Here is a 24,824-nt window from a genome sequence, read left to right on the forward strand (position 1 = left end):
TACATCAAAATCCTACAGAGGTAAACAGTTATGCAAGCATAACTGAAGACTAAAAGAATAGTTCAAAGTCAAAACAGAAAGGTCACTGGGAAATATAGGCTTTTAGAAAACCCTTTTATTGAGGTAACATTTTTTCTACACACTTGCATGATTCAGCTTATATCTGAAGGAATAAAGATTGTTTTACCTTCTAACAAAATGACAGAATTCAGACTCTAGATTTATGTTACACATTTTCAAAATCCATGGCAGACCTAAAGCTGTAACCGGCTTTTATGAAAGAGTGGTGTAAAATATAATAAAGAATAAACTAAAAGGATTTCTACAAAAAAAATACTCAAAAAAAATACACAGAGAACGTAACAGATTTTTGGTTGGGGTTTTTTTGTTGTTGTTCAAGGCTGCAGAGTTTTATAGCAAGGACAAATGTTTTATTAAAATACACATATAAAATAATTGTGAAATAATTCTGTAGGACACTTCCATGAGGATGAATGTGTATTCTGAAATAGCAACTCTTTTTTTCAAACTGTTATAGTTGCTGTGAAATACTCTAATTTTCTAGTTCTTTCTTCTTGTAGTCTTTGAGTAATAAACTGTTTCTACAAACAGTAAATCATTTCTACTCACCCCCTTTTCAATGCTCCCTGTTTGGCAAAGAGTACCTTCAGCTGCTGGAATGCTGTTGGTAACACAGCGGTTACTTTTGCTGAGGCACCAGAGCTCTCTACACACTTCCTAGGAAAGAAGGCAGAAGCAAGTTGGTCAGAATAAAACTATAATATTTCTATCAGTCCTTATGCACACATGTATACACAAATCTTTTTTTAATAGAGACTATTAAGAAGTGGGCTGCAGAAAGAAAGCTATAGATGGCAATGAAATATTCTGCAATTTTGAAGCTACTATATTTTGCCTAAGAATATTCTGTCAAAAAAAAAAAAAAAAAGGATCTGGAAGCATCGAATTGTAGACAAGAATGTGTTACTTACACCTGCCATGCAAGCAATGTTTTAAAACTGCATTTTTATTGATTTGTCCTAACACTGGGCTTAGTATATTTTAGTGTTGCTATGAAAGTAGTCTTCAGATGCGCTGCAGTGTCTCCATTACTGTCATTGTCTGACTCAAAATTACCTTCTAAAATGGTTATTATTAATTTTGAAAAATGAAAAAGCAACAATTATTTTTGACTCCTTTAGGTAAAAACAAAGTTTTTGAGCTAAGACTACCTGCACACCTCTTCTGCAACACTTGCTAAAGCAGTGCATGTGTAGTTAGAACTTATTGAGCTATATACCAAAATACTTCCTTTAGGTTTTTAAAATTTGCAGCTGTTTTTTTATAAATTTTTTAGCCTATCCTATTTTCCTATATTTTCAGTGTTAAACAAACGGAAGTTTACAAATTGTCTTTTTTTCCTACCTTATTTCCTCATTTGGTTTTGCCTATTTATTAATTTAAATTAAGCCAGTTCTGTTGACATTGGAGATTCATTGTTAAAACTAGCTGGGAGTTGAAATTCATAATGTGGGTGTGATCCAAAGTTGGCTGAACACCGGAAATCTTCACGGTTGCTTCAGCTGCCCTTGAATTCGGCTGTGTATGCACAACAGAATCAGGAGTGGTTTGCTTTTGTGGCAAATTACTGACATGATAATCTTTGTTGTATTACTTTGGGATCTGTGCAAGAATTCAGAACTTGCTTATACATTTTTCTATTTTTAAGTATTTTTTAAAATTTGGAATAGAATCACATAATTAAAATGACCTTATGGTAGTCATTAGTGTTTCATTTTATTTAACAGCTGCTTGAAATCATATCCTACAAAAAATCCTTGCATAGATTCTATGGCTGAACCTTGAAACAAAGAGAAAAAGGAAAAGACAGCATGAATAAAGTAAAGTTATTATCCATTCCCTCCAAGTTCATTGTTTCTCTGAGGTAATGAATGAGTATCTGGTACCTAGACTATCTTTTTTATACACATCAACAGGAATAACTACTATGTTTTAGCCCAAGATTAATGTTTCTTGCATTGTACTGCATATACAAATTAAATTATTTATACATTACTCACTAGGAGCTGCACCAACAGTTCAACAGTAGAATCTTTTCTTGAAAATGCAACATTCTTTCCCAAGTTTAAAATCAGCTGGTGACATGATTGGCAAAAGCAAAGTATTTTTTTAAAAATCCATTAAAAAAATAACATATAAGAATGGTCTGAAATCATAAGGAATAAGTAGTGATGATTTCTGGATTTCCATCCAATTTTCGACAATTAAGCTTAAGTTAGTTCATCCTGTTTAGTGTATAGCTCTATAAAAACAACCAAATTCTTAAGCCTCTTTTTAGGAGAAATACTGCCACTTGTAAAAGCATACCTGCACTCAATGCCGAACTTTCCAAATTAGTTTTTTTCACTGAAGAAATGCTAACATTTCTTAACTTAAATCTCTGAAAAAAATCACCATTTTATGGTCACTCAGCTGATAAATTTTTTGGATTAAGATACACACAAATAAACACATTATTTAAAATAAAACAAGCAGGAAATAACAAAAGATACACCACAAAGACTCTTGAAAAATATAACTAGGTTACAAATTTCACAGCCACTAAGGTGCTAAAATTCAACACTAAATCAATTTCACATCTAAATCAACCATGAATTCAAACTTCAATACAGCATGGATTTCAAAGTGAAAACCTAAGATGGGTTCCTTAGACACAGTATGAGGTGTTCCTGTCATAATCCTACCTTATTTAATCTGTAATTTACTTTCTCATTTTGTTGAGCAAAATTAGTGTAATTTACTTGTTCATGCTTCATGTGCAGTTTACATTGTCACACTAATTAGAAGTGTTAGACTGTGACAATTCTACTTGTGACCTATTTATTTCAGCTCTGATCAAGTTCAAATGTCTAAATTAACAGCTGTTCTGACTTTGTGAAGTTTGGTTCAAAGTTCTGAAAAAACAAAAATTCAGAAATAAGAAACAAAGATTTCAACCACTCTAATATAGACAAAACCAAAAAATCAGAACTGGATAACAGTCTGGAGTTTTAAAACATCTACATTTCAAGATTATTTAAATTCAGAATTCTGTTTTTTGCTCCAGAGTTTATGTGTAAAATTCCACTTCTGATATGCCTACATAAGTATACCATCTATGTATTATCATATAATTGGAAGTAAAATTTAAAATAAGTCTTTCATTGCCAGCCTAACATATCCACAAATGAGAGTATTTAACAATTTCCTTTCAATAGGATTCTTTCTGTATATTCAGGCTTCTCTGGGGCATTAGACTCCTCTGAATTCACTGAACTAATACCACTCAGACATTTTAATTCCAAACAAATAATCATCTGTACAGTGTGAATTAATGGATACAGCACTCCAAAACTATTTTATTCATTCATCTGTTTGTAGGATGATTCCAAGCACATCAACTCATCTCCCTGCCTCATAAAAAGAGAAAAATACTTATTTCTAAATTGCTTGGAAAAGCAGTATATCAAAACTAGCCGTTATTACTGACATAGTCTGATAGTCCTTATTCAGACTTTAATTTCAGTAGGAGTTTGCCTCAATAAATCCCTAAAGACAAAATGATGGTAGTCTAAAATTACTATGGGCTTTAAACCACTATTACTATTTGAGCAAAAAACCTCTACTTAAATCAGAAAGGAGTTCTGTTTGAGACAGATATACAATATCCCAAAATCAACAGAATACTTCCTCATGGAAAACTATGCAAAACATCAAAGATTTACAAAAATAACACGATGTATTGATTTGTGAAAGTAATTTATATTAAACCCAAGAAATTAAAGGGGTTTTGTAACTTCTTTTAAATATAGCCAAACTTATTTAAATGATGATATTTTCCCCTGCTGTACTGCATTTAAAAGAAGTAGAATCTGAAATATATTCTCCATCACCCTATACACGAAAAGAAAAATAACATTAACAGTCATTTGAAAACAAACAAGATACCTAAAAAGAAGTGAAAAATCCATCTGTGCTGTTACTGCATTAAATGAACATGGAATTATACCAGGTCCTGCTATGGCTATGTCTTCCTTATTTTCAGCTGACTTTCAGAAGTTAAACAAAGAAGTTCTGACTAAGGTTCATAAAGGTTTCTGTTCTCCAGCTGAACCCTACAAATCCTATACCTGGTACTACACTAGTTTCTTAGTTATTGATCTGAGGCATTTTCTTTACTACCACCGTTATCTGTAACCTCTCTAATCAATTGTTTTTCATAAGCTAGCCTTAAAAACATATGACAAACTGCCCTGGAAAGGTCAGACCCAAAATCACTAATAGAAAGTATACTGCTTTTTTTCACACGCTCACACACGTATGCATGCACACTCACCCACCCACCAACATCAGGTGACCCTTCTAAGGTAATCTTTTCTTCACTGGAGTACACAGGATGAAGCTAACATATCTTTTGTCAATGTTATATTTGTTCAAATAATTTAATGGCTAAGAGAAAGAAGTATAAACTGAAAATTAATCAATGATCTCAAAGTCAGTCTCCGAATGTGTGGATTTAGTAACTACTAATTTGTAAAGCAAACAAGGGAAAGTTTTAAAAATCCAGGAAACATAAACTGAAGCTGAGGCCTTTCACAAGATCAAGACAAGATAGATGACAACCTGTAACGGTGTATCTTAGGGCTCCATGACTTCAGTTTGGAATTCGGATGCTTGTATTTGCAGTAAATTAAACAAAGCTGAAACCATCTAGAGAAAAAAACACAGCAAATCAAATTACCTTCTTTTTGCCTAAGTGTTATAAATGATGGAGCCTCTTTCTGTTGCGTCATGCAGAGTTACATATAGGCATTTCAAATTATGTAACATCTAAGCATCCTAGATCATAATCATCCTAATTGGTTACAATACAGCACAATGACAACTCAGTAATATGAGCAAAGATCAAATTGCTGTGCTGTTCTTAATGTTTTCAACACTTGAAAGCCTCCAACAAAAGTTAGCAGTTTGGCCCATAATATTTAAAAAAATAAGATGGGAAATACATTCACAATGCATATTAAACTACAATAATTTGGGAGGTTTACCTTTTGTTCATAAAATTTTAAAATCTTAATTAGGTTTGTATGTTACTTCAGCATGTTTAATCCATAATATGCTGCACCTCTTGATGAGCAATTGCTAAAATAGAGCATAAAAATCATCAGTCTGAATTGTAACTTACAATTCAGACCTGAAGAGCATCAACATAGAGTATTTTCAGCCTCATTGCTGAAATACTGCTGACAACATGACTAAAACTAGAAGACACTAAAATTACAGGTGAACTCCAGAAGGTTCAAGTTTTTGTTCAGATAAGCACCCAAAAGTTACCATTTTAGTGCTCTACTACCAAATGCTCATTAAGTGGTGCAGCATGTTATGAATCACAACATGCTGAAAGAATGTGAAATAGAATCCAAATCTTAAATCTTACCTTTATATTATGTTACCAACATTCTTTCCTAAATATTGGGTGCTTATCTGAACCTTACAGAAACTACAGGAGGCCCACAAGGTCAATCACCTCCAAGTACCATGTTCCCTTTCAAACCCATGCAACCTATCCATCTTTATTCAAACAGCACTCCACTATCTGGAATCTCATTATTGCTTCTACTATCATCTAATACACTCCTCCTGCTTTGATCACCAGCTTCTCCTTTCATCTTTTTAACAGCTTTCATAAGATGCAGGCACAGAGGTGTTAACATCTGTGTCTCTTGTGAAAGAGAGAGAAAGAGAAAAACAAAGACAGAGAGGAGGAGAAAAAGAAGGGAGTTTATAGACAAGATAGTCCTAAGAAAGAAAAAAGAGGACTACAGGAATTTATAAAAAAAAAGAATGTAAAAGTACTTTAGGATTCAGACAGAGAAAAACTTCTGGATTTTCCCTTGGCTATTCACATTATAATCTTAGAAAAAAGAGGGAACAAAATTCAGTTAATTACAATACAATCCTCTGAGTCCTTATGTAAGAAAAACTCAACATTTTAATAATTTGTAACACCAAAGGCCCGCACAGTAATGATGAGAGGTTTTTCAATTGACCAGCCAGACTTTACAAAATAAAAAAAAAAAAGGAAAGGTTGATTAAAATGACAGAGTATAATACCAGGTTCTTCAGTTCTTTGCTTCATCTACATGTACTTTTAATACCAGTTTGTAAGTCATGCAATATAAATCCATGCAATCAAACTACTTATGCTTGGCTAACACCAAGTATAAACAACATAGCGATGGTATGATATATGAAGTTGGGGTAAAAAAAAAAGGCACTTTATGGTGAGTTACTAAGTATTATGTACAAATTCAACTGAATGGAAGCTTCTAGCCATAGTATCAACTGGTGATGGAACAAAAGGAAACTGGTAGCTGTGGTTCAAAGATACACCAATGGCTTCTCTGCCTCTCCTTGTGAAAAAAACCCCAGCCTTCAGAATATGCTTCTACCTTCCTATAAAACCCCTGCATCAAGTTTAATAACTCTCTTTATTTAACGGGAGTAAACCACACCAATATTTAATTTAAAAAGTGACAGTTTGATTCATGAATATTAAAATTTTTATCACCCGATTACAAGGGTCAATTGCAATTCAGACTATTTTGCCCTAGTAGAAATATTGTAGAACCATTGCGTATAGTAATGTGTTTGCTCTCCTGGATTTGAAAGTCAGCTGACCAACACTGGTGGAAAAGCATAAAATGCAAAAGAATAGACCAAATAATTGTAAGCTACTATCTCTGAAACTGGTTACTAGCAGCCAGCAGCTTCACAGATTGTAAAATGCAACACAGCAATATCAACCACATACATAAAGTATTAACTACTTTTAAAATGTTTGAGGGTTTAGCTTCAGTCCTAAGAATACAGGGACCAGCTCTAAAGCAAAGCATTATTCTGAACCACAAAATCAGTAAGTTACAGTCACGCATATTCCAGTTATTATTTAAACTCAAAAGCAGACAAACTAAAAGTCAAGATTGGAATTGTTTCCTCAGTTAACCCAGAGACAGCCAACAGTCAACTGTTACTAGGCAGATACTCAAAGGAAAAGGAGGCAAAAAGACAATTATAAACTTCTTACAATCACCTAAACAAAAGGATTGAAAAAGGTTCTGAACTACCAGAGTAACTGACATACAAATAGAGCAAAGAACTGAGACACACTTGATAATCAGCAGAAGAAAATCCACACTGCATCATCCTAGAAGATGTAGCATATCCCACAGCTACATAACAGGAATTAGCACTGTTTCTAACAACCTCAAAACTTCCACTGCAGTGATCCCAAACAGAAACCTGAAAGCATACATTGCTTTTAGGAAAAAGATATGCGTCAGTATGATATGGTGAAATTTCCACCATTACTATTTGGCTCACTGTAAGTTGTAAATTCAACGGTCTCCTGAATCTGAAAATATATCCTAAAAATGAAATATTTTAAATAGCTTGAGACGTTGCCTTTCACTTCTTTATTCAAAGTATCCATTTCTTCACCCAAAATCTGTAAAATTGTCTCTGGTGGAAAGTATAGTATAAAGAACAATGCACATGTAACATTAGAAAGATCATCGTCTACTTGCAACTGTGTAGCTTCATTTTTTCAGCTCGAATATCCAAAGCATCACTTTGAATTAGTGTCTGATAATGTGCTAAACAAAACAGAAATATTTGACCTATGGCCACTATGATTTGTTAGGAAAGTTCTGTCAGTATGTGACTAAACAGTCTAATTAGACCTAGTCCTTAAAATAGCATCAGACCAACCATGAAGAAGCTCCTTTTAATGCCAAATTATCTCTTTGTCAGTAAACAAACACACAGAAAAGCAGAAACTTGAAGTCCATTTAGTAATTGAGTTCTGATGCTTTAACTGGTCAAACGCCTCTCCATGTAATTAACTTCAATTTCCTAAGTAAGAACAGGTTCAACTTTAGTTGTGCAAAAGTCATTGCAGAACTAGGACATGATCTATGATCAAAAGCAACAAACAGTTAAACTAAACATCCACAGGGAATGGATGAGGAAATATGGGAGAAAAGGCAAGGAACATAAATTAATATTAAAGCTAGATGGCTGAAAGAGGTAATTTTTCTGAAGGTTAGTAAGATTGTGGCAGTATTCCTAAAAAAAAAGAATGCGAAGATTTTCCAAGTAACATTAAAAACACCGATTATATGAACATGTACATCACAGCCCAAAGGAGACTTGTAAATTTTTTGCCTTTGAGAGCTCAACTGTTTCCTTTGTCATGTCTTGCCATCACAAATCAGTAAAGGTCATAAACAAGAGGAAAAAGCAAGTGATTTTCTCTGATTTCACTCTGATTTAGAATTTATTTCCTTCTGGGTCACTATATTCCATGTCGGAAAACCTGTTCTACCAGATACTTCAAAAAAAAAAGAGCTATAAGAAGTGCTAGAAAGGAGTTAGCATACAAACTACGTTCAATGTTGAATAGTAATTTTTCACTATGTTTTTCCATCCATAGTTGCACATGTCTGCTTGAAAAAGATCAGTGAATTATTAATGGCATCTCCATGTGAGTAGTACATTGAAAAGAAATATCCAAAGCACTGATTGTTTACTTTTGATAATAAAAGAGTTCACAAGAGTATTCAACGTAGTTTGTCCTGGTATTTAGATCTAGTTCCATTACTCAGTCCTAAAACCCTTTCATATATGAATAAGTCTTTCTTAAGTAGATATTTTTCATCTGCACTACAATCTTCCAAAGGCCCTTTTTCCCCCCCTTCATAATTATCACTTCTAATCTGTATGATAATAATCATCATGGTCACATATTCAGAGCATTATGGCCATGGTGAATAATATTTTTAAATGAAGGTACTATTTTATATGCATATTATTTCTTAAGAGTGGATATTACTAGACTTCCACAACAACTTATTCATTAATATATGCAGTCTGAATACTATTATAAAAATAGGGTGGGTTTCTTTCCAAGACACTTAGAAGTTACGCTCACATTGATAGCACACTGATGGAACACAATACCCTGTATCAATTCAGAGCACTGGTAATGAAGACAGAACTTCGTTTAACCATTGCCTCAATTAAGGGTTGTCCTCTTTTCTGTAACTCTAAGGGAATTAAAAAAAAAAGTCTTTAAAAAAAAAAGGCAAGCAGAAGGCAGAAAGCCAAGATTACCTACACATCTTCATTACTTCCGATTATTTGTGGTTTAGGAACTGGTTTAAGAATGTGTACTGTGCAGCATGATCATCACAACAACGGTTGCACAGTTCACTGGTGTTCAAAGAAACCCACATGTATGTGGAAAAGCCAGGTTTTGCACATTATGAACTTTCCAGTTTAATTTAAAATACAATACATCTCCAAAGGCTGTGCTATAAATCATGGATTAAATACCTGCAGACTTCCTTAGTCTGCAAATAAAAGAGTGAGTATGGTGAAAATTTGTAAGAAAAAAGAAATTTTTAAGGAGGTATTACTTAGATGAAGGGACAGGAAATAGGGCCATTAAAAAACAGTGATGGGAAGTGAAAACTTACACAGGAACAATAAAAGCCAAAAGAGGCTTGATGAGGAATCAGGAGTAGAAGACCCAGTGAGCTAGTCAGCCAGCTACATAGCTTTTAAATCCTTTCCACAATGCAATCTGCCAATGAGGCATCCCAGGAATAATACTGTATTTATCACCCCAAAGATATTACAAACAGACTTTCTTTGTATTATTACATTCTTTTATTTGAATAATCTAAAAATTAAAAATTATTAAAACTATTTAATTTTAAACCACAAGATATATTCTCAAGGTTTACTTAGTGATGTCAGTCTCAGCTGACTATTTGATAACAATCACAGCAGAATGCATCCTTTAACTACATACTTTGGGCTGCAAGATTTTAAGTAAGTATTTATAACATATGACCTACATGTGCAGGTTTTTATTTCTACTGTAAATTTATTTACCTTATCTACTTCACAGTGGTACTTGAAGACAAATCTTTGCTAGTACTTTGCTATTCAGTATTATATTCAGCTATCTAGCTTCATGTTCCTCTGTTCCCATAATCATAATTCATCTTTCCAAAAACATATCTGAATAATGTGAGAAACAATAAACTCAGTGTCACGGAAAAAAAGGAACAAAACAACCACCAAATAAGAAAATAAAATCAGATCTGACCAATTAATACAAGTATAAAAGTAACTTCAAAATGTAGCTTTATATTGAAAGGTTAAAGCCAACACAACAGATTTCATGTTTCAAGCTTAATACAACAGGAATCTGATCTCAATTAACTGAAATCAGGGAAAATTCCCTATTACACTTTACAAGGAGCAGGATTGTGTGTGCTGGGCTCTTTTTTTCCCCTATAATTAAAGAACGCCTCTCCCAGCTCATTGTTACCCACACATTTTAGTGTACAGTATACAAAAATGACTCAAGCAAAAGATGCAGCATAAGGATTAAAATGAACCCTTTGCTCACGAATAATGGCACCAGACATGCTACTTGGAAATCTGTAACCCCCTACTACAACTAACTAAAGATTTATGTTATAAAGGAATATATACAAATTACTAAGAAAAACACTGAGCATAAGGATTAAGACTTCTTACCCCATATTTACATTGGCGAGATGTTGCTCCATACTGGAAGCGACACTGTTCATCAGCATCATACACCTGACCTGGGGCCACAGCTGGATAAAGAAAGTCACGCTTGGGAGGCTCATTATCAAGGCAAGTACCACGGCCCGAACTGTTCAACATAAAGGACCAAATCAATTAGGAATTCTACTGACTGTAAATCACAGTAATGATATTATGTATCTAGCTCTTACTTTTAACAGCACTGGGTGTGAAACAAGTAGGATTACAATAAACAAACAGTAAGATGATACACCCATAGTAACAAGAGAAAATATTTAGAAGTAATTAAGAAATTAATTTTTCATCATTATTATTAACAAAAATGCTTATTTTAGATTATGAAATAATTTCATAAATTATACTTTTTAAAAATGTGATAATTTCTGAGCCACACAAGACTGATTTTCATTTTGATTTAGGATTCCTATTTGTTTTCACTGAAGAACAACTACATGTGGTCATAGAATGAAAAAAAAAAAACAAATTAAGCAAACCCAAGAAATTCAGTTTACAATTAATAATAATCCTCCTGATCCTTCAAACAGCTAAGCCCAATTTTATAGATATGAGCAGCTCAATCAGTTTATGTAAAACTAAAACACATTTGAGTTTCAACATGACAAAATATTTATAGGATTAGGATCTCAACATGCAAGTTCTTCTTCCATTTGAGTGACGAAAATGGTTACGGTGGCAAATATTCTGCAGGATCTTCAAATTTGCTTATACTAGGGTGAGTGAAAAAATTTCTATGAATCCAAGATCTTTTCTACTGTATTAATAATATTTAGTCTTTAAAAATTTATGTTAGAACCAAGACAATCATCTTTGAAAACTTCAGTATTTTCTTCTTTTATATTTTGTTCAGTGGATGACTTTTTTGTCCAAAATATGCCCATATTCAACCACAATATTTTACTGTAGTGGAATAAATAACAGAGAAAGCCAAATGCAGATGGAGTTCTGTTTAGAAAACTTTGTATTTTACTAAACATAATTATTCAGTTTTATTTGGTCAGTGTGCATAAAAGAGGACAGATGCTTTTTTACTTTCATTTCACTTGTGAATAAGTGAGGATTTTCAAAGAATTCTTATGCCAACACTTAAAATATTTTTCCGACATTCCTACCAATTTTGCCAGCACTTATGTTCTGTTTTTTCCCAAATCTTTTCCATGCACCTTGCCAAAGGAACATAATTTCAGAAGTGAACGTTCTACACTGCTTTTTTTGAGATTTCCAATTTTCTATAGTTTTCATCTGCAGATAAAAACAGAGCAAAAAAAGCCTCTCGTAACTACACATTTTATGTTCTCATTTTAACCCTACTTTATTTAAGTCTTTGAAATACTACAAAAGATCCTTTGGAAAAACAAAGAAACAAACAACTGCCAACCATTTCAGAAGGCAGCAAGTAGTAACTATCACAAGAACCAGGTAAATACTGAAAAAATACAGTATTTGGTGACTAATTCCAAGGAATTCAGTGTGATTTACCTGCACACACAACCACACCCACGTATCCTGTCAGCTAAAATCTACCTTCAAAACTTCCCTGAATCTGTGTGGTTCTGGCATTAAAAAAATAATGTATTTTCCCCTTTATTCCAGGTAATTACTGCAGGTAGATATATATATTCTAATAGCAGAAGTTGGGAAAACATCCTTCATTCTTTTGAAATATTTCAGTGTTGTGTTTTTTGTGTATGAGGAGTACATGTTAGTAATTCCAGTGTGAAAATAACTCAAATACAATCTGATTTTTCTGTAATGTCTGGAATAAACTGCAGACAGAATCTGTGCTTAAACAAGCAGTGAGAAGTTTAGGATTTGACATCAGCTTGAGCTAGTATTGCCGTATTATGGGAACATTTCCATAGATTTCCAATAGTACCGAGTTTAAAAGATCACTGCAAAGTGATTGAAGTCCATACCCACTCCAAAAGACATGTAACTGCAGAAATGTAAGTCAAAAATCCTTGTACTAAATACAAAAATACAACTCTTCTGCTCTAATAACAGGATTCTCACCATAATTAAATATTGTTGTAGTAGTAAAAAAGTGAGAAAATGAATACTGAGAAGCCATTCACTTTTCAGCTACTAGACTGAAAATCTTTCTTGCTTTCCTTCTGTTTCAGTTCTATTATTTATCCCAAGTAGTTGAACAAAACTGATCTCCGATACTGTATTGTGTGAACTGAAGTATCATGGAAAAGAAATGGCATGTGTTATAAACGCATTAATAAAACCAGAGACTTTCCATTAGTTATGAAAGGTCTGACCAAAGCTGCGCAAAGGATGAATATGGACCAAGGACCATATAACCTTTCCAGAAAACTTTTACAAGACTTCGGAATGGTGCAATACTCTTGAGCCTATATCCTCCTTCTTCTCTCTTTCTCTTTGCTCCACCAAAGCGAAACTCAGAGAGTTGAGAAAAAAATTTCGGCTAACTCTAGGGGAATGAACCAAAAGGGTCCAAGGAGAATAATAGTTTTGGAGCACTCCATAAACAGAGATCTAATGGTTAGTCAGGCCTTCAAAAGTGGAAAAAAGCCGTTTGTGTACCCATAAAAAAAGACAGGAAAAGAATGCCCAAATACCTTCAGATCACCAATTTCAGAAAATTTCTACTCACAATTACTTTCCTGCTTTGTGATTTTATCTTATACAGGAAGCATATAGCAAGTCAAAAAATCTACAGGATATACCTGCAGAGCATTTACATTTCTGAACACAGGGTAGACAAATCTTTAGAATCTGAAATACAAATAAAATGATCTCAAACTGATCCTTACAGTCTATTACTCTATAAGGTACTACTAGTACTCAAAGACTTTAGCATTCTCCTAATTTGTGGTTGATTTCATGACATTTTATGGGACAATAGTGGAACTTAATTATAAAATAGCTAAGCTTGATATTATTTCATCCCAGTATTCCAGTGTAGTGTCTCCAGAGATCATTTTAAAACACTCTACAATATAATTTAAACATTTTTTTGTATTTTAATATCATAGAATAGCAAATTATTCTTCTCTCTGGAAGGGTATCAAGGGTACTAGAACATTCTATAGAAGCTTCAGATCTCAGACACGCTGTCACTGCTAAGTGCTCAACTAAATTAACAGCAACCAGGGATTAAATGTTTCTAAATCTTTACAGACTGAACAATGCAAAATCTCTGCACAAATATCACTGTTGTATCCAAGGTCAAAAAAGAGAAAAAGCAAGAACCACGGGTTCTCAGGGACTATGTTCCTATTGCAGTATCTATTCCCAAATATCTCAGCAACTTACACAGTACCATACAAATCCTTCAATGGTTGAACAAAATATACCAGAATACTGGCTCTGAAAATAGATTTTGAATGTTACAGAATAGCTTCATTCGTAATAATGACATGGACTATAAAGAAAGCTACATTCAATTATGATAAATTGAATTAATTATAAATATTTGTGAATATCTGTTATAGCTAAACAATTAAATACATAAATATACTGACAGTATACATTTTATCTAATTCTGATACCAAATTACACATATAATGAAAAAGCAATAGTAAAAATTATTAACAATAAACATAGAGCATTTCTACATATACATATTAATAAAACCATGAATCAGTTACATGTAAGGCTCCTAACAGAATCCTTGCTGCATATTTATGAGTAAAAACTGATTTTAGAGAGCACCAGGATATATTTCTGTACAGGTTACAAAAGCTGCTTTACTTGACATTAACGAAAAAACTCTGCAGATTGCTCAAGACTACAGATAATCACATAAATATCTGCAGAATCAGGACATAAATTATAGAAATGTGATTTGAAGTGGTATGTTTAAAATTAAAATGATCTTGAATATAATTACTAAATGAAAACATGCTTGTATGTTAGGGAAATTCAGATGCAATAATCATGTCCTGATAAGAATCTACTTCTGTCCAAGCTTTTGTGCAGGGCTGACTCTACATCTTATTATTGCTATTTCATAGCAAATACTCTCTAATTTTGCACCATCTTTTCATCACACTCAATTTTTCTTTTGCTGGTGGTAGTAATTTGCTATTTCTTTAATGCATACTTTTCTCCAAACTTTCCTGTGTTCTAAAGCATTATTTTACTCACCGAGCAGTCATATTAAGTCAAATCTATTGTTTCATCTATAAAAACCATGCCTCTACCAAAATCTGGTCTTAACAATTTGGGAGATACTAAGCTATAAAATACTGGACCAATCTTTTATTTCATCAAACACTCTACAAAAAGAATAATTAATGAAAATCTGCTGATGATTCTGCCCTTCACAAGGGCCTAGATACAGAGTAATACTTGCAAAGTCAACACTCAAAACCACCCTGCCACCCCAAGATCACAGAAACGCTTGGGTCTTCTTTTAACTAGGTAGCTTTTTAAGTAAAACACAAGTTTCAGAAATCTACAGCAAATGAGGAACACGTTTTTTATTCAGTTACCTGCTAGGAAAAAAAATCCTAGTATATTTTAAAGAAAAAAGAAGCAAATTATAATCCAAAGTTTATCTATATAATACTGTAGATCTGTAGAGAAAGATATGAAATTTTTATGTGATTCATGTGATCTTTCAAAACTAGTCTTGGCTTATCCTTTTTTTTAGAAGTTACTTTACATTTCTGGAGTACCAGGGAACCAGCCAATGTGCAATAGATAGCATATGAGGCATATATAGATGTATCCTATATGTATCCTGCATATCCACTTGTACGTTTAAGATTCTTGGTTAGATGATGTCTGCACCAGAACATTGAATACCTTTTTTTATATTGTCTGCATGGGCTTGCTTGGACCAAGGTAGTTTTGGCTCCCTTCCAGACAGAGAAAGGTGTAGTCCAATATCTAAATCCTGCCATAGGGCAATTGTAGAGACTCTCCAAGAATTTCCTGTGATAGATCTTACTCAAATAGTTTAAAGACTCTTGGTTACCCTCCATCTTCTAAAGACTTTGAAAGACAGAGTTGGCCATTTGGCTTCTTCTAACACCTTCTCCTATCTGATACTGACAAGATAAATGAACTATGATCCCAGAAATCACATAGTTTTTGTTATAACAAAACACAGAAGTAACTGAACAAAGAATTGTAAGTAGAAAGTTCTCTTATCTACATCTAGGTATCTGCATGGCTCCACAGGTATACTGTATAAATATATGCTGAATATAATGAAACTTGCAGGTTTTATATATATATATATATAATATATATTGCTGCATTGAATGAAATTTATATTAATTCGTATTCAGTCACAAAAAATAATTTTAGGGTTGGTTCATTTCTCCTATGAAGAGATATCAAGGGTTTCTACTCCTCTCACAGGAATCTCTGTTCTCTGACACTGCTTTCCAAGCATTCAATTCTCAGTCAGTATTTCTTTAATTAGTTCCATACAATGTTAGTGAAATTTAAAACCATTGCAAAGTACTTATGAACAATTCAGTTGATAAACTGAATTAAGTCAATCTTTCATTCTACCTAAAAGCTTGACAGACAAGCTATTATAACCTTGACAGACAACAGCTATTATATGCTTCAAAGAATGTTTTCCCCAGGAAAAAAATATTTTCTTTGGCCATTTCAGCATCTGTGCTGACTGACCATCGTTGCTAAGAGTTTTGGTAGATCTATTAGCACTACATAGCTTTGCTTTGTCTTACTGTCATCCTTTGAGCCATATTATCCTCCATCCAGCAATCCTGCAAAATAATTTGATTTCCCAGCTAGTGCCTCACTGAACTGGTATCTTCCAAGTGATACTTAATGGTTACTCCTCAGTGCAAAACTGCTCTATCAGGTGGTGACCCAAGCTGGTAAACTAGTAAATCCACACTAATCTACCTTACCATATAATACTGTGAACACATAATGAGTTTCTATCAAAATTCATTCCAGTTGCATTAACCTGGTGCCATGATGACCCAGCCCAAACTTCTACCCCGATCCAAAGAGACAAATCAGGCATTGTGTTATGTCATACAGACTCACAGCCCCAGGTTTCTGCTTGGGTATCTGCATTTCACACCATCATGTTCTATCCTTCTTGTTAGACATAGCTAAATGAATCCTAAACCAGCCATACTAATTCACAACAGAAAAAAACGCCACTTGTCTTACTTGTTCTAGTCTACTCGGTCCTGTGCCAGCTGTTTTGAGGATGAAGATGCTCTTCTAGAGGGAAAACTGAAAGAAAGAGTGCAGAGTCTAATCTCTCTGGAGACACAGATGACATCATCTATCAGCTTGGGCTCTATAGCCCTAAATCAGCATTTTCCTCACCTGTTGCTAAGTTATGAAGAAATATGAGGAAAAAATAAAGAATAATTTTTCCTGTCAGGATGCAGACTATTCTGCTCTTATAAAAGCAGTCAAGGAAATGTTGCCACATGAAACTTGCTATTTTTCTTTGCTTCTTGCTAACTGTTCACTACCTGCAATTGAAATGTAGTAGAACAGCTCCTAGAGCTGTTCTGCTTTATGGAAAGGTGTGAATGGGTAAAAAAAGTGATCTTGGCTTCTGACAGTTGTCCCTGCAAGTACTTGTATAACTCTACCAGCTTCCTGCTGTCATTGAGATGGCACAAATGCTAGTGAGAAAAGCAGAAACTGGAGAAAAACCCTACAATTTTCACTATTCTACCTTATGAAACAACAAATCAAATATTTTAGGGGAAAAAAATATCAATTCATTTATAGGATATTAGAACCACAGACAATAATAAGCATAAATGAGAAATCTGACATATTTAAAAATAGATTGTGGAATTAGTAGATGAAAGAAAAGTTATCTTTGACTCTTACTAAATTATTTAACACAGTATCCTATACAACTGGAAAATCTATAATAATTACAACGTGTAAAATAATGTTTATCCAAGGTGGCTTTGGAAAAAAAAATAACATCTACATTCCAGGTTACAAAAATACAGCTAAAATATTATAAAAGATAATTTATTATTGAATCTGCTATGTGTAGGTTTTTGTTTTACTCTAGCTCAAATATCACTTAGTATCTTCAGTAATGATTTTTTAATGAAATCCACAGATGGTAGTAATTCAAGTAGAATTGCAAACACTTGCCATGATAGAAAAGTATCTCAAAAAACCTGAAGAGATTAGAACTATGGGAAGAGATTCAACAGAGTACTCTTCTGGCTTTATGCTAATATAGCTGCAATTTCCCTGGCATCCCACAGATTTAAAAACGAAACTTAACCAGAAATCAAACCTAGGGAATGGAAAAGAAGAATGGAGATGCTAACAGTAAATAATAAAATAAATAAATAAATAAATAAATAAATAAATAAACCACAATTGAAACAAGATACAAGATAAACATGTTTTTAACTGGCAGTATAAATTTGAAAGATTACCGCATTCATCAGTCTGAAATTTGAAACTGTGCAGGAACATTATGAACAAATGACGAGCTCTATTATATTTACAATGTAATACAATCCACAGAATATTACCACATTTCTTCTCTAAACCCATAAATACAAAATGACTCCTTAGCTATCTGTTGAATTATAACTTCATCAATAGAAAGCTTATGGTCAGGACAATTACGAGATTGAAATGGAGTTTTTCAGAGGAGAGAAACAAATAGAAGTAAATGAAACATGAAGAAACAAACTCTCAAATGCTACAAGAAAATACCTGAACTGTAAGCTTACAATCAGAACTACGAAGCTGTGAAATAATCTCAAAAGAGATATGAAAACCATACTTTGTCATAGTTAAATGAGGCTTCAATGACATACTAAAAAGACTACTAGTGGAAACAGCATTGAATTAACATAAGTAATTTGTAAGTAATGTAAGTAATGATAAAATAAAACTACAACACATTTTTTAAATAATAGTAGTGTTAAATAAATACATATATACACATATATATATCTCCCTAGAAAACCAAATGACATTGTGAGAAGCCTGTATCACACACACATATACATAAGGAGGACTTAATGTGCTTTATTTTAGATACTAATCTTAAATGCACGAGTTCATAAAACCATGTGGGTGCACTGTTCAGTGGCATGATACAAAATGCCTTAACCTATTACAGTAACTGATGAGAAGTTTTCTTCCCCTGAATAGTACCACCATTAAACATCTGTCTCTGCCCACTAACTCTATGGGGAACTGAAGCACCTCTTCAGCCCAATTCAGTGATCCTTCACATTTGAACCAACCCAAAGGTATTGGTCTGGATGGTTCCCTCCAGATAAGATTCAGAATACAGCACCTTATTCTGAGGTTAGATCCCTGAAAGAGGAGGAGAAGCTCATTTTATTCTTAGTAGTCTCACAGTTAGAAACTTGACTGGTTTAAGTCCATCTCCTAAAATACAGTAAGTGCCAGAATTACTGAACAACCTTTATTTCTTAAAGGAATGATTGCGCTGATGACACTGAACCTACCAACAAACTGCCATTTACCTCCAGTAAAGTCCACCTTTCAGCATTTAAAAAAATCTGATATTAAACTGTTTTCAGTGAACTGATGGTTACGTATTTGTCTTCCATGATTTAAAACACACAAAGTCTTCATTATGCACCATCTATACCAACGTATACATTGATATGAGCACATTTTGGTGAATAACATATTTTGACTTTGGATTTTTTCACAGGAAAATTTCAGGTAGCAATCTACTTCTGGATAAAAATCACCAAGAAGTGGTAATAGAGGTTAGCACAATTTTAAGGTATTACTATAAAGACCTATGCCATTCTCTCCTATAATCTCACCAATGGTACCAAAGAACACTGATAGACAAAAACCCAAAATACTGTATGAAAAACATGTTAAGAGTGAAATGTACAAGGAACAGGGTCATAACCTTCTTCCCTTCATTAGAATTCATCACATTATGTATGTATGTAAAAAATATACTTCTCAACATTCATAGACAAATCTGCCCATCTCTATTTCTCACCCTCAGATTAATGAAGTAATGAGGTATGATCAGCACTTCAAAATGTTTTGAGAAGATTAAAAATGAAAACTTTTAAGGTGGGGAATTGAGCAAAAGAAGCTTTTGCCATTTCACAGAAATGTAATCTACAAAAAAAAAGACTTTCTATAATTCTGTCTGTTCCTTCTAAAAATGTATACAATCACAACACATCACTATATCTCTACGACTGATCCCAAAACGTGTAAATTTTTTGAAAACTCATTTTTCTTGAGAGATTACTTACTCTAAAAAACTGGTGATGTAATCCCGACTGCAGGCTGACCAAGAGAAAGGATTGGTGTTTGCTGTAATATGAGCTGCCATTAGCTTTGCTGCTTCATGACCTTTGGTCCCACAGGAATTTCCAATCCCATCATGATTCATACCAAAACTGCTCAAAAGAGGAGGAGAAAAACAGCCCATTATTTTCCTACAGCATCAGACATCTCTTAAAACATAAAGTCACCTTTCCTGAAATCATGCTTAGTATAGGAGAACTCTTAAGTGGAGAATCAGGATCAGTTAAGTTCTGTTTAGTTTATTCAGATCTCAGGATACAGCACAACTACATAACCTTTTCTTCCATAGACTTTTGAAAACATTATTTATCTTCTAAAGCTTTTAAAGAAAACATAACAGTAGTCTGGCAAGATACAAGACTTTAATATTACTCTGAGTTTCAATACAATGAGTAGTTTCACCTCTTCAGCTGATCATAACCACCTACAAGTGGAAGGTTGGTAACCAGTCCTCCCAAATCCCATTAACTGCATGGATATAAGAAAAAGAATAGCAGTGAATGATGGGTGTTTCCTAGAGGTTCAGGAAGGACTTCACCATCAAAAAAGCATTACTTTCTTGCCTATGGGATGTCTCCCTATGGAATATCTAGTCTGTAGCAATGACTGTATGTATCTGGTTCAGTTCATGATATCTCAAAAACACAGAAAGCCATATCCATGGGAAAGGTCTGACTGGCGCCTCAAACAATGACATAATCAAATAAAGAATATCCCTTGCATATAAAAAATACAGCTTTAATTAACTCATCTAAGCAATGTATAGAATGCAATGGAATTTTCAGATCCATGTTAGTTCTTATGATCAGTCTTTAATATCTATATATATTATGGGAGGAAAGAGCTTAGATGTCCAACGTAACAAACAAAACAAGTATTTTACAATGAAAAATGTGCTTTATTGACCTGTGCTCAATGGAAATAATTTCTTAGAATTTGGGGTACTTCAAACAGAAACATTTCCTTTTGAATTGCCTCTAGAGAATTTCTGAAAATAGAAAAGCTTAATTTTTAATAAAGTCCATAAATCACTCCTTACAAAAATTTATTGGATCATGCAGACAATTTCTCATATCCATTTATCCCCAGTTAGTGTATTCCATTTGTTAAAAAAGTTACAAACTTCAACAGTCTGGGAAATACATTTTATCTTTTGGGCATATAAATAAAAGAACAAACTTCATAGTTTAATAACTTTCCTTCTTCTACCAGCTCTCCTTATGCAAAAAATTACATTGCTGACAGTGGCAGTTGTATGTTTGATAAAAAGCACGTCTGTGAATGGAAGCTGCAATTTCTGATGCATATAGAAACTCAACGCCTTTCCATGAGCCAGTGGTATTCTCATTTTTTATACATATTCATTCACCTAAATCATCTATCCCCTTCCAAGACAGCTTTTCTACTTGCCCCTTCTGAATTTAGGATGAAACTATCATTAGGTGCAGGTAGCTTTTTCTGACGTTTGTAGAGAGGTCTTACAATTACTGTCATCCCTTTCCAAAGATAGTGGTAGCATGCCACTATAGTCCAGTAATTTGCACTCCTATGGGCAGGACTGCAGATGGAAACACATTTCCGACAAAATTACCAGTTTTATTTCCATCAGAACATGCGGTTATATTTGGCCATCATTACATTAAAACTAGGTCTTTTACGAAAGCATGTTTGCAACTGGATTGGCATGGAAAGACAGGGAAGAAATGAAGGAACATAAAATACTCTTTATGGAGCCACTGTTATAATTTACCTACCTTTTACAAACTCACCAAACATACAGACTGTATTTCTTTCACTGGCTTAAAAAGCGTATCTAAAACTACCAGTATAATTTTGTCTTTAAAAGAACAGCCAGATGAGTGAGGAGAGAGTGAAGTCTTCTCAGGTGGCACAGAAGTTACTCTGTGAAGTTACCTTTTCACCTACCATCTCAAGGAAAGATGTTTAACTCAGCAGCTCCTGATTTTTTTGCAAGAATTATGGCTCCTCATTTCCCAAGAGAGCACTTACTTGACATTTAAGAATGTCAAAGCAAAATTGCAAAGCAGCAAGACTAAGAACTTTAAATTTATAACCGAAACTCATCTGCAAATTATCTGCAGTTTTTATACATCTTAGAAAAGGCAGCACATTCTACTAGTGCTCTGTGCCTGTTTCATTTACTAACATCTGTAACTCAAGAATTTTTTTTCCCTTGGCAATCTTATATCTGAAAAAATTATCTGAGAGAATTATTTGTAACACACATCCAGCTTAAGACCCAAGCTCAAAAATCACAGGGGAGATAAGTAGTGTCAGCTGCACTGAATAAAACAGTAACAGATAACCAGAGACCCTGGAGTATGAGAGGGAAGGATGTGAATGTAAACTTGTCTACCCCTCCTTTATCTTGCAAAAGAAAAACAATGCAGGTCCCTACAATTTCATTTGGTTACTGACTTGTTTGGTGGTTCTAAACTATGATGGTTACAGTTGCTAAAACATTTATTGCTGATATATATGAAATGGCAGCAGTTATTTTTGTGAGACAGCCAGAATGCTTCCATTCTTATTTATTATCCAGAGGCTTAGGATTCCAAGACGACAGATCCAAACCAATCTGAATGCATCTCCATACTCTGCATTGAGGTTTATTTTGTATATCATGTACTTTAATAGCATGAAGTTACCTGAAATGTGCTGCTTAAGTAAAAAGCTTCTTCTAAACCAATTACGTTTGCTATCCAACTGTAATACTAATTATCTACATATCAAACCACTTCCTAGCTTTCTCAGGGTTTGGAGGATTCAGAAATGCACAGATTCCTAATGTTTCATTTCTCTAAATAATACAGGGTATGTTAATTTTTTTGTCTCTTACAGATTCATGAGTTACATGATTTTGACCTCGGTTTTTTTAAAGCCGTGTCTTTTATTTTGCTCTGCCAATTGTTTAACAGCATAAGGAGAAATGTGTCAGAGACTGAGAACTGGGAATCAAGTGAGGCAAGAAAGTTACAGGAACAGAAGCAAAAGAAATACTGTAAAATCGAGCATTTAATCTTCTTGTCCATTACCTGAAGCTGCTTTATAGCTCCAAAAACTACATATAAGTCTTTGAAGAAAAAGAAACCTTTCTTTCTAATAAGAAAAAATAAACTTTAACCTTAAGAGGTTTTATGATACTAATTATCTGTATTAGGAGATAAACACACATGGTAAGAGCAAAATGAGCCATTTTCAAGTATCTTGACTGTAGTACAGTGCTAGAATTTCCTCTAGTGTCTCAGCATGTTAACAAACTGATCTAACATTTATGAAGAATGAAGGGCAGTGAAGGGTCATAAAGTGAACCACTGAAGAATACTTTCAAACTTTCTAACTCTAAATCTCTATTACAATCTACAGATGGAAGGCATGTTTGAACAAGTATTCTTGTACTTGACAGAAGATCTAAAGAGTGTATCGTAATTTGCTTGGAGAAACTGACAGATACCACTTTTTCATAAACATTTTATTACTTTATTTTGGTAGTGTGTTGTACTTATTCTCAAAACTGTTAAAAACGTGTCACTTAAATCTCTATATGTATTTCATATAGCTTAGAATATCTATTTACAGCCTACACTGAAAAACTAAGAAAACTTTCAGCTTCCCTGCATCTGTAAACATAGCCATGGCTTTAATATGCCTTTTCTTAGTGAAAGTAGAGCAAATACAAGGATGGAAGATAATGAAAACTATCATGTTTCAGCATAATTTTGTTTAACAAAATTGTGAACACAACATACTATTAAACAAGAATAGATTTTTTTTCTCTAGAATATCAGAGCTATGAACTACATAGAAAAAACCCATAATTTCTGTGTGGACATACAGGGTAATGTTATTAATTACTCTCATGTCTACTAGTAGTGAAATATCTGACAATTGCTACAATGTTAAGGTAAATTTCAGAGAATTTACAATCAAGATTTTACGTTTTTCCAGTAAAACAGGTCAGCACTTTTTCTTTACTCTTATTAAATATTTTCCCCATATCATGTCTTAACAGAGAATTTTCCTCTTTCTATGTAGCCCTCCATACATTTCTAGCCAATGTTACAAAAGTATTGGTTATAGCTTCTTAACAGTGTGCGAATTGCAACTCAAATGTTTCATTCTTACAAATGAAAGAAAAAATAATTTTAAAATATTGTATTGAAGAATCAATTTATTTTAATTTAGGATTCCAAACATTGATAGCATTTATCGAAACTAGCTAATACTGAATATTCCTCAAGGGAGGAATCATGGCTAATTAGTTACTTTACTTCCCATTTTCTTGTCTCAACACGGATTTTAACCTTAACTGCAGATTTCCTCCATTTGGATATCATTCTCTGGTTTGGAGCATCCCGTATCATTTGTTCTGAAGTAATGCAGAATTTTACACTTTGGCTTTGATGAAACTTAGTAGTTCCATAAAAACTTGGGAAACAAACTAGTTCAATAATGTAGCTTTATAACAAGCACACCTGTCATCAAATTAAACATAATTTCAGCATACCTCTATCCTAATATTTTTCCCACTTATTTTCTAGGTGCCATTCTTCTCTGAGTTACATCTGATGACCAAACAGCCCATCAAATACAATTTTTATATATGAGCATCATTTAGGATTAAATAACGCATGGGGCTCTAAAAAGCACAGCAATTTCTAATTTATTAAAAAGAAAATGCAGCCTATTCAGAAACCTGAACTTTCTTAGGGGGAAATGACAGTCTTCTACAGGAATATAGAAAAAAGTGGAGCACAAACTTTTCCTGTAGTACACTGTCATTGCTATCCAGC

General features: G+C 33.6%; 1 protein-coding gene across 5 annotated transcripts in view; it reads right to left on the bottom strand.

Annotated features, from left to right (window-relative positions):
• Positions 1–24,824, bottom strand: part of ADAMTS6 (ADAM metallopeptidase with thrombospondin type 1 motif 6) — a 146,756-nt gene that overhangs the window by 49,304 nt on the left and 72,628 nt on the right. For all 5 annotated transcript variants that reach the window (XM_064642755.1, XM_064642753.1, XM_064642754.1 and 2 more), the window contains exons 10-12: positions 19,956–20,102; positions 10,675–10,816; positions 631–738 (exon numbers count right to left, since the gene is read on the bottom strand). In XM_064642755.1, the coding sequence (XP_064498825.1) occupies positions 631–738; positions 10,675–10,816; positions 19,956–20,102 (397 nt within the window). The remainder of the gene's footprint in view (positions 1–630; positions 739–10,674; positions 10,817–19,955; positions 20,103–24,824) is intronic.

This window comes from Pseudopipra pipra, chromosome Z (assembly GCF_036250125.1).
Source record: "Pseudopipra pipra isolate bDixPip1 chromosome Z, bDixPip1.hap1, whole genome shotgun sequence".
Taxonomy (NCBI): Eukaryota; Metazoa; Chordata; class Aves; order Passeriformes; family Pipridae; genus Pseudopipra; species Pseudopipra pipra.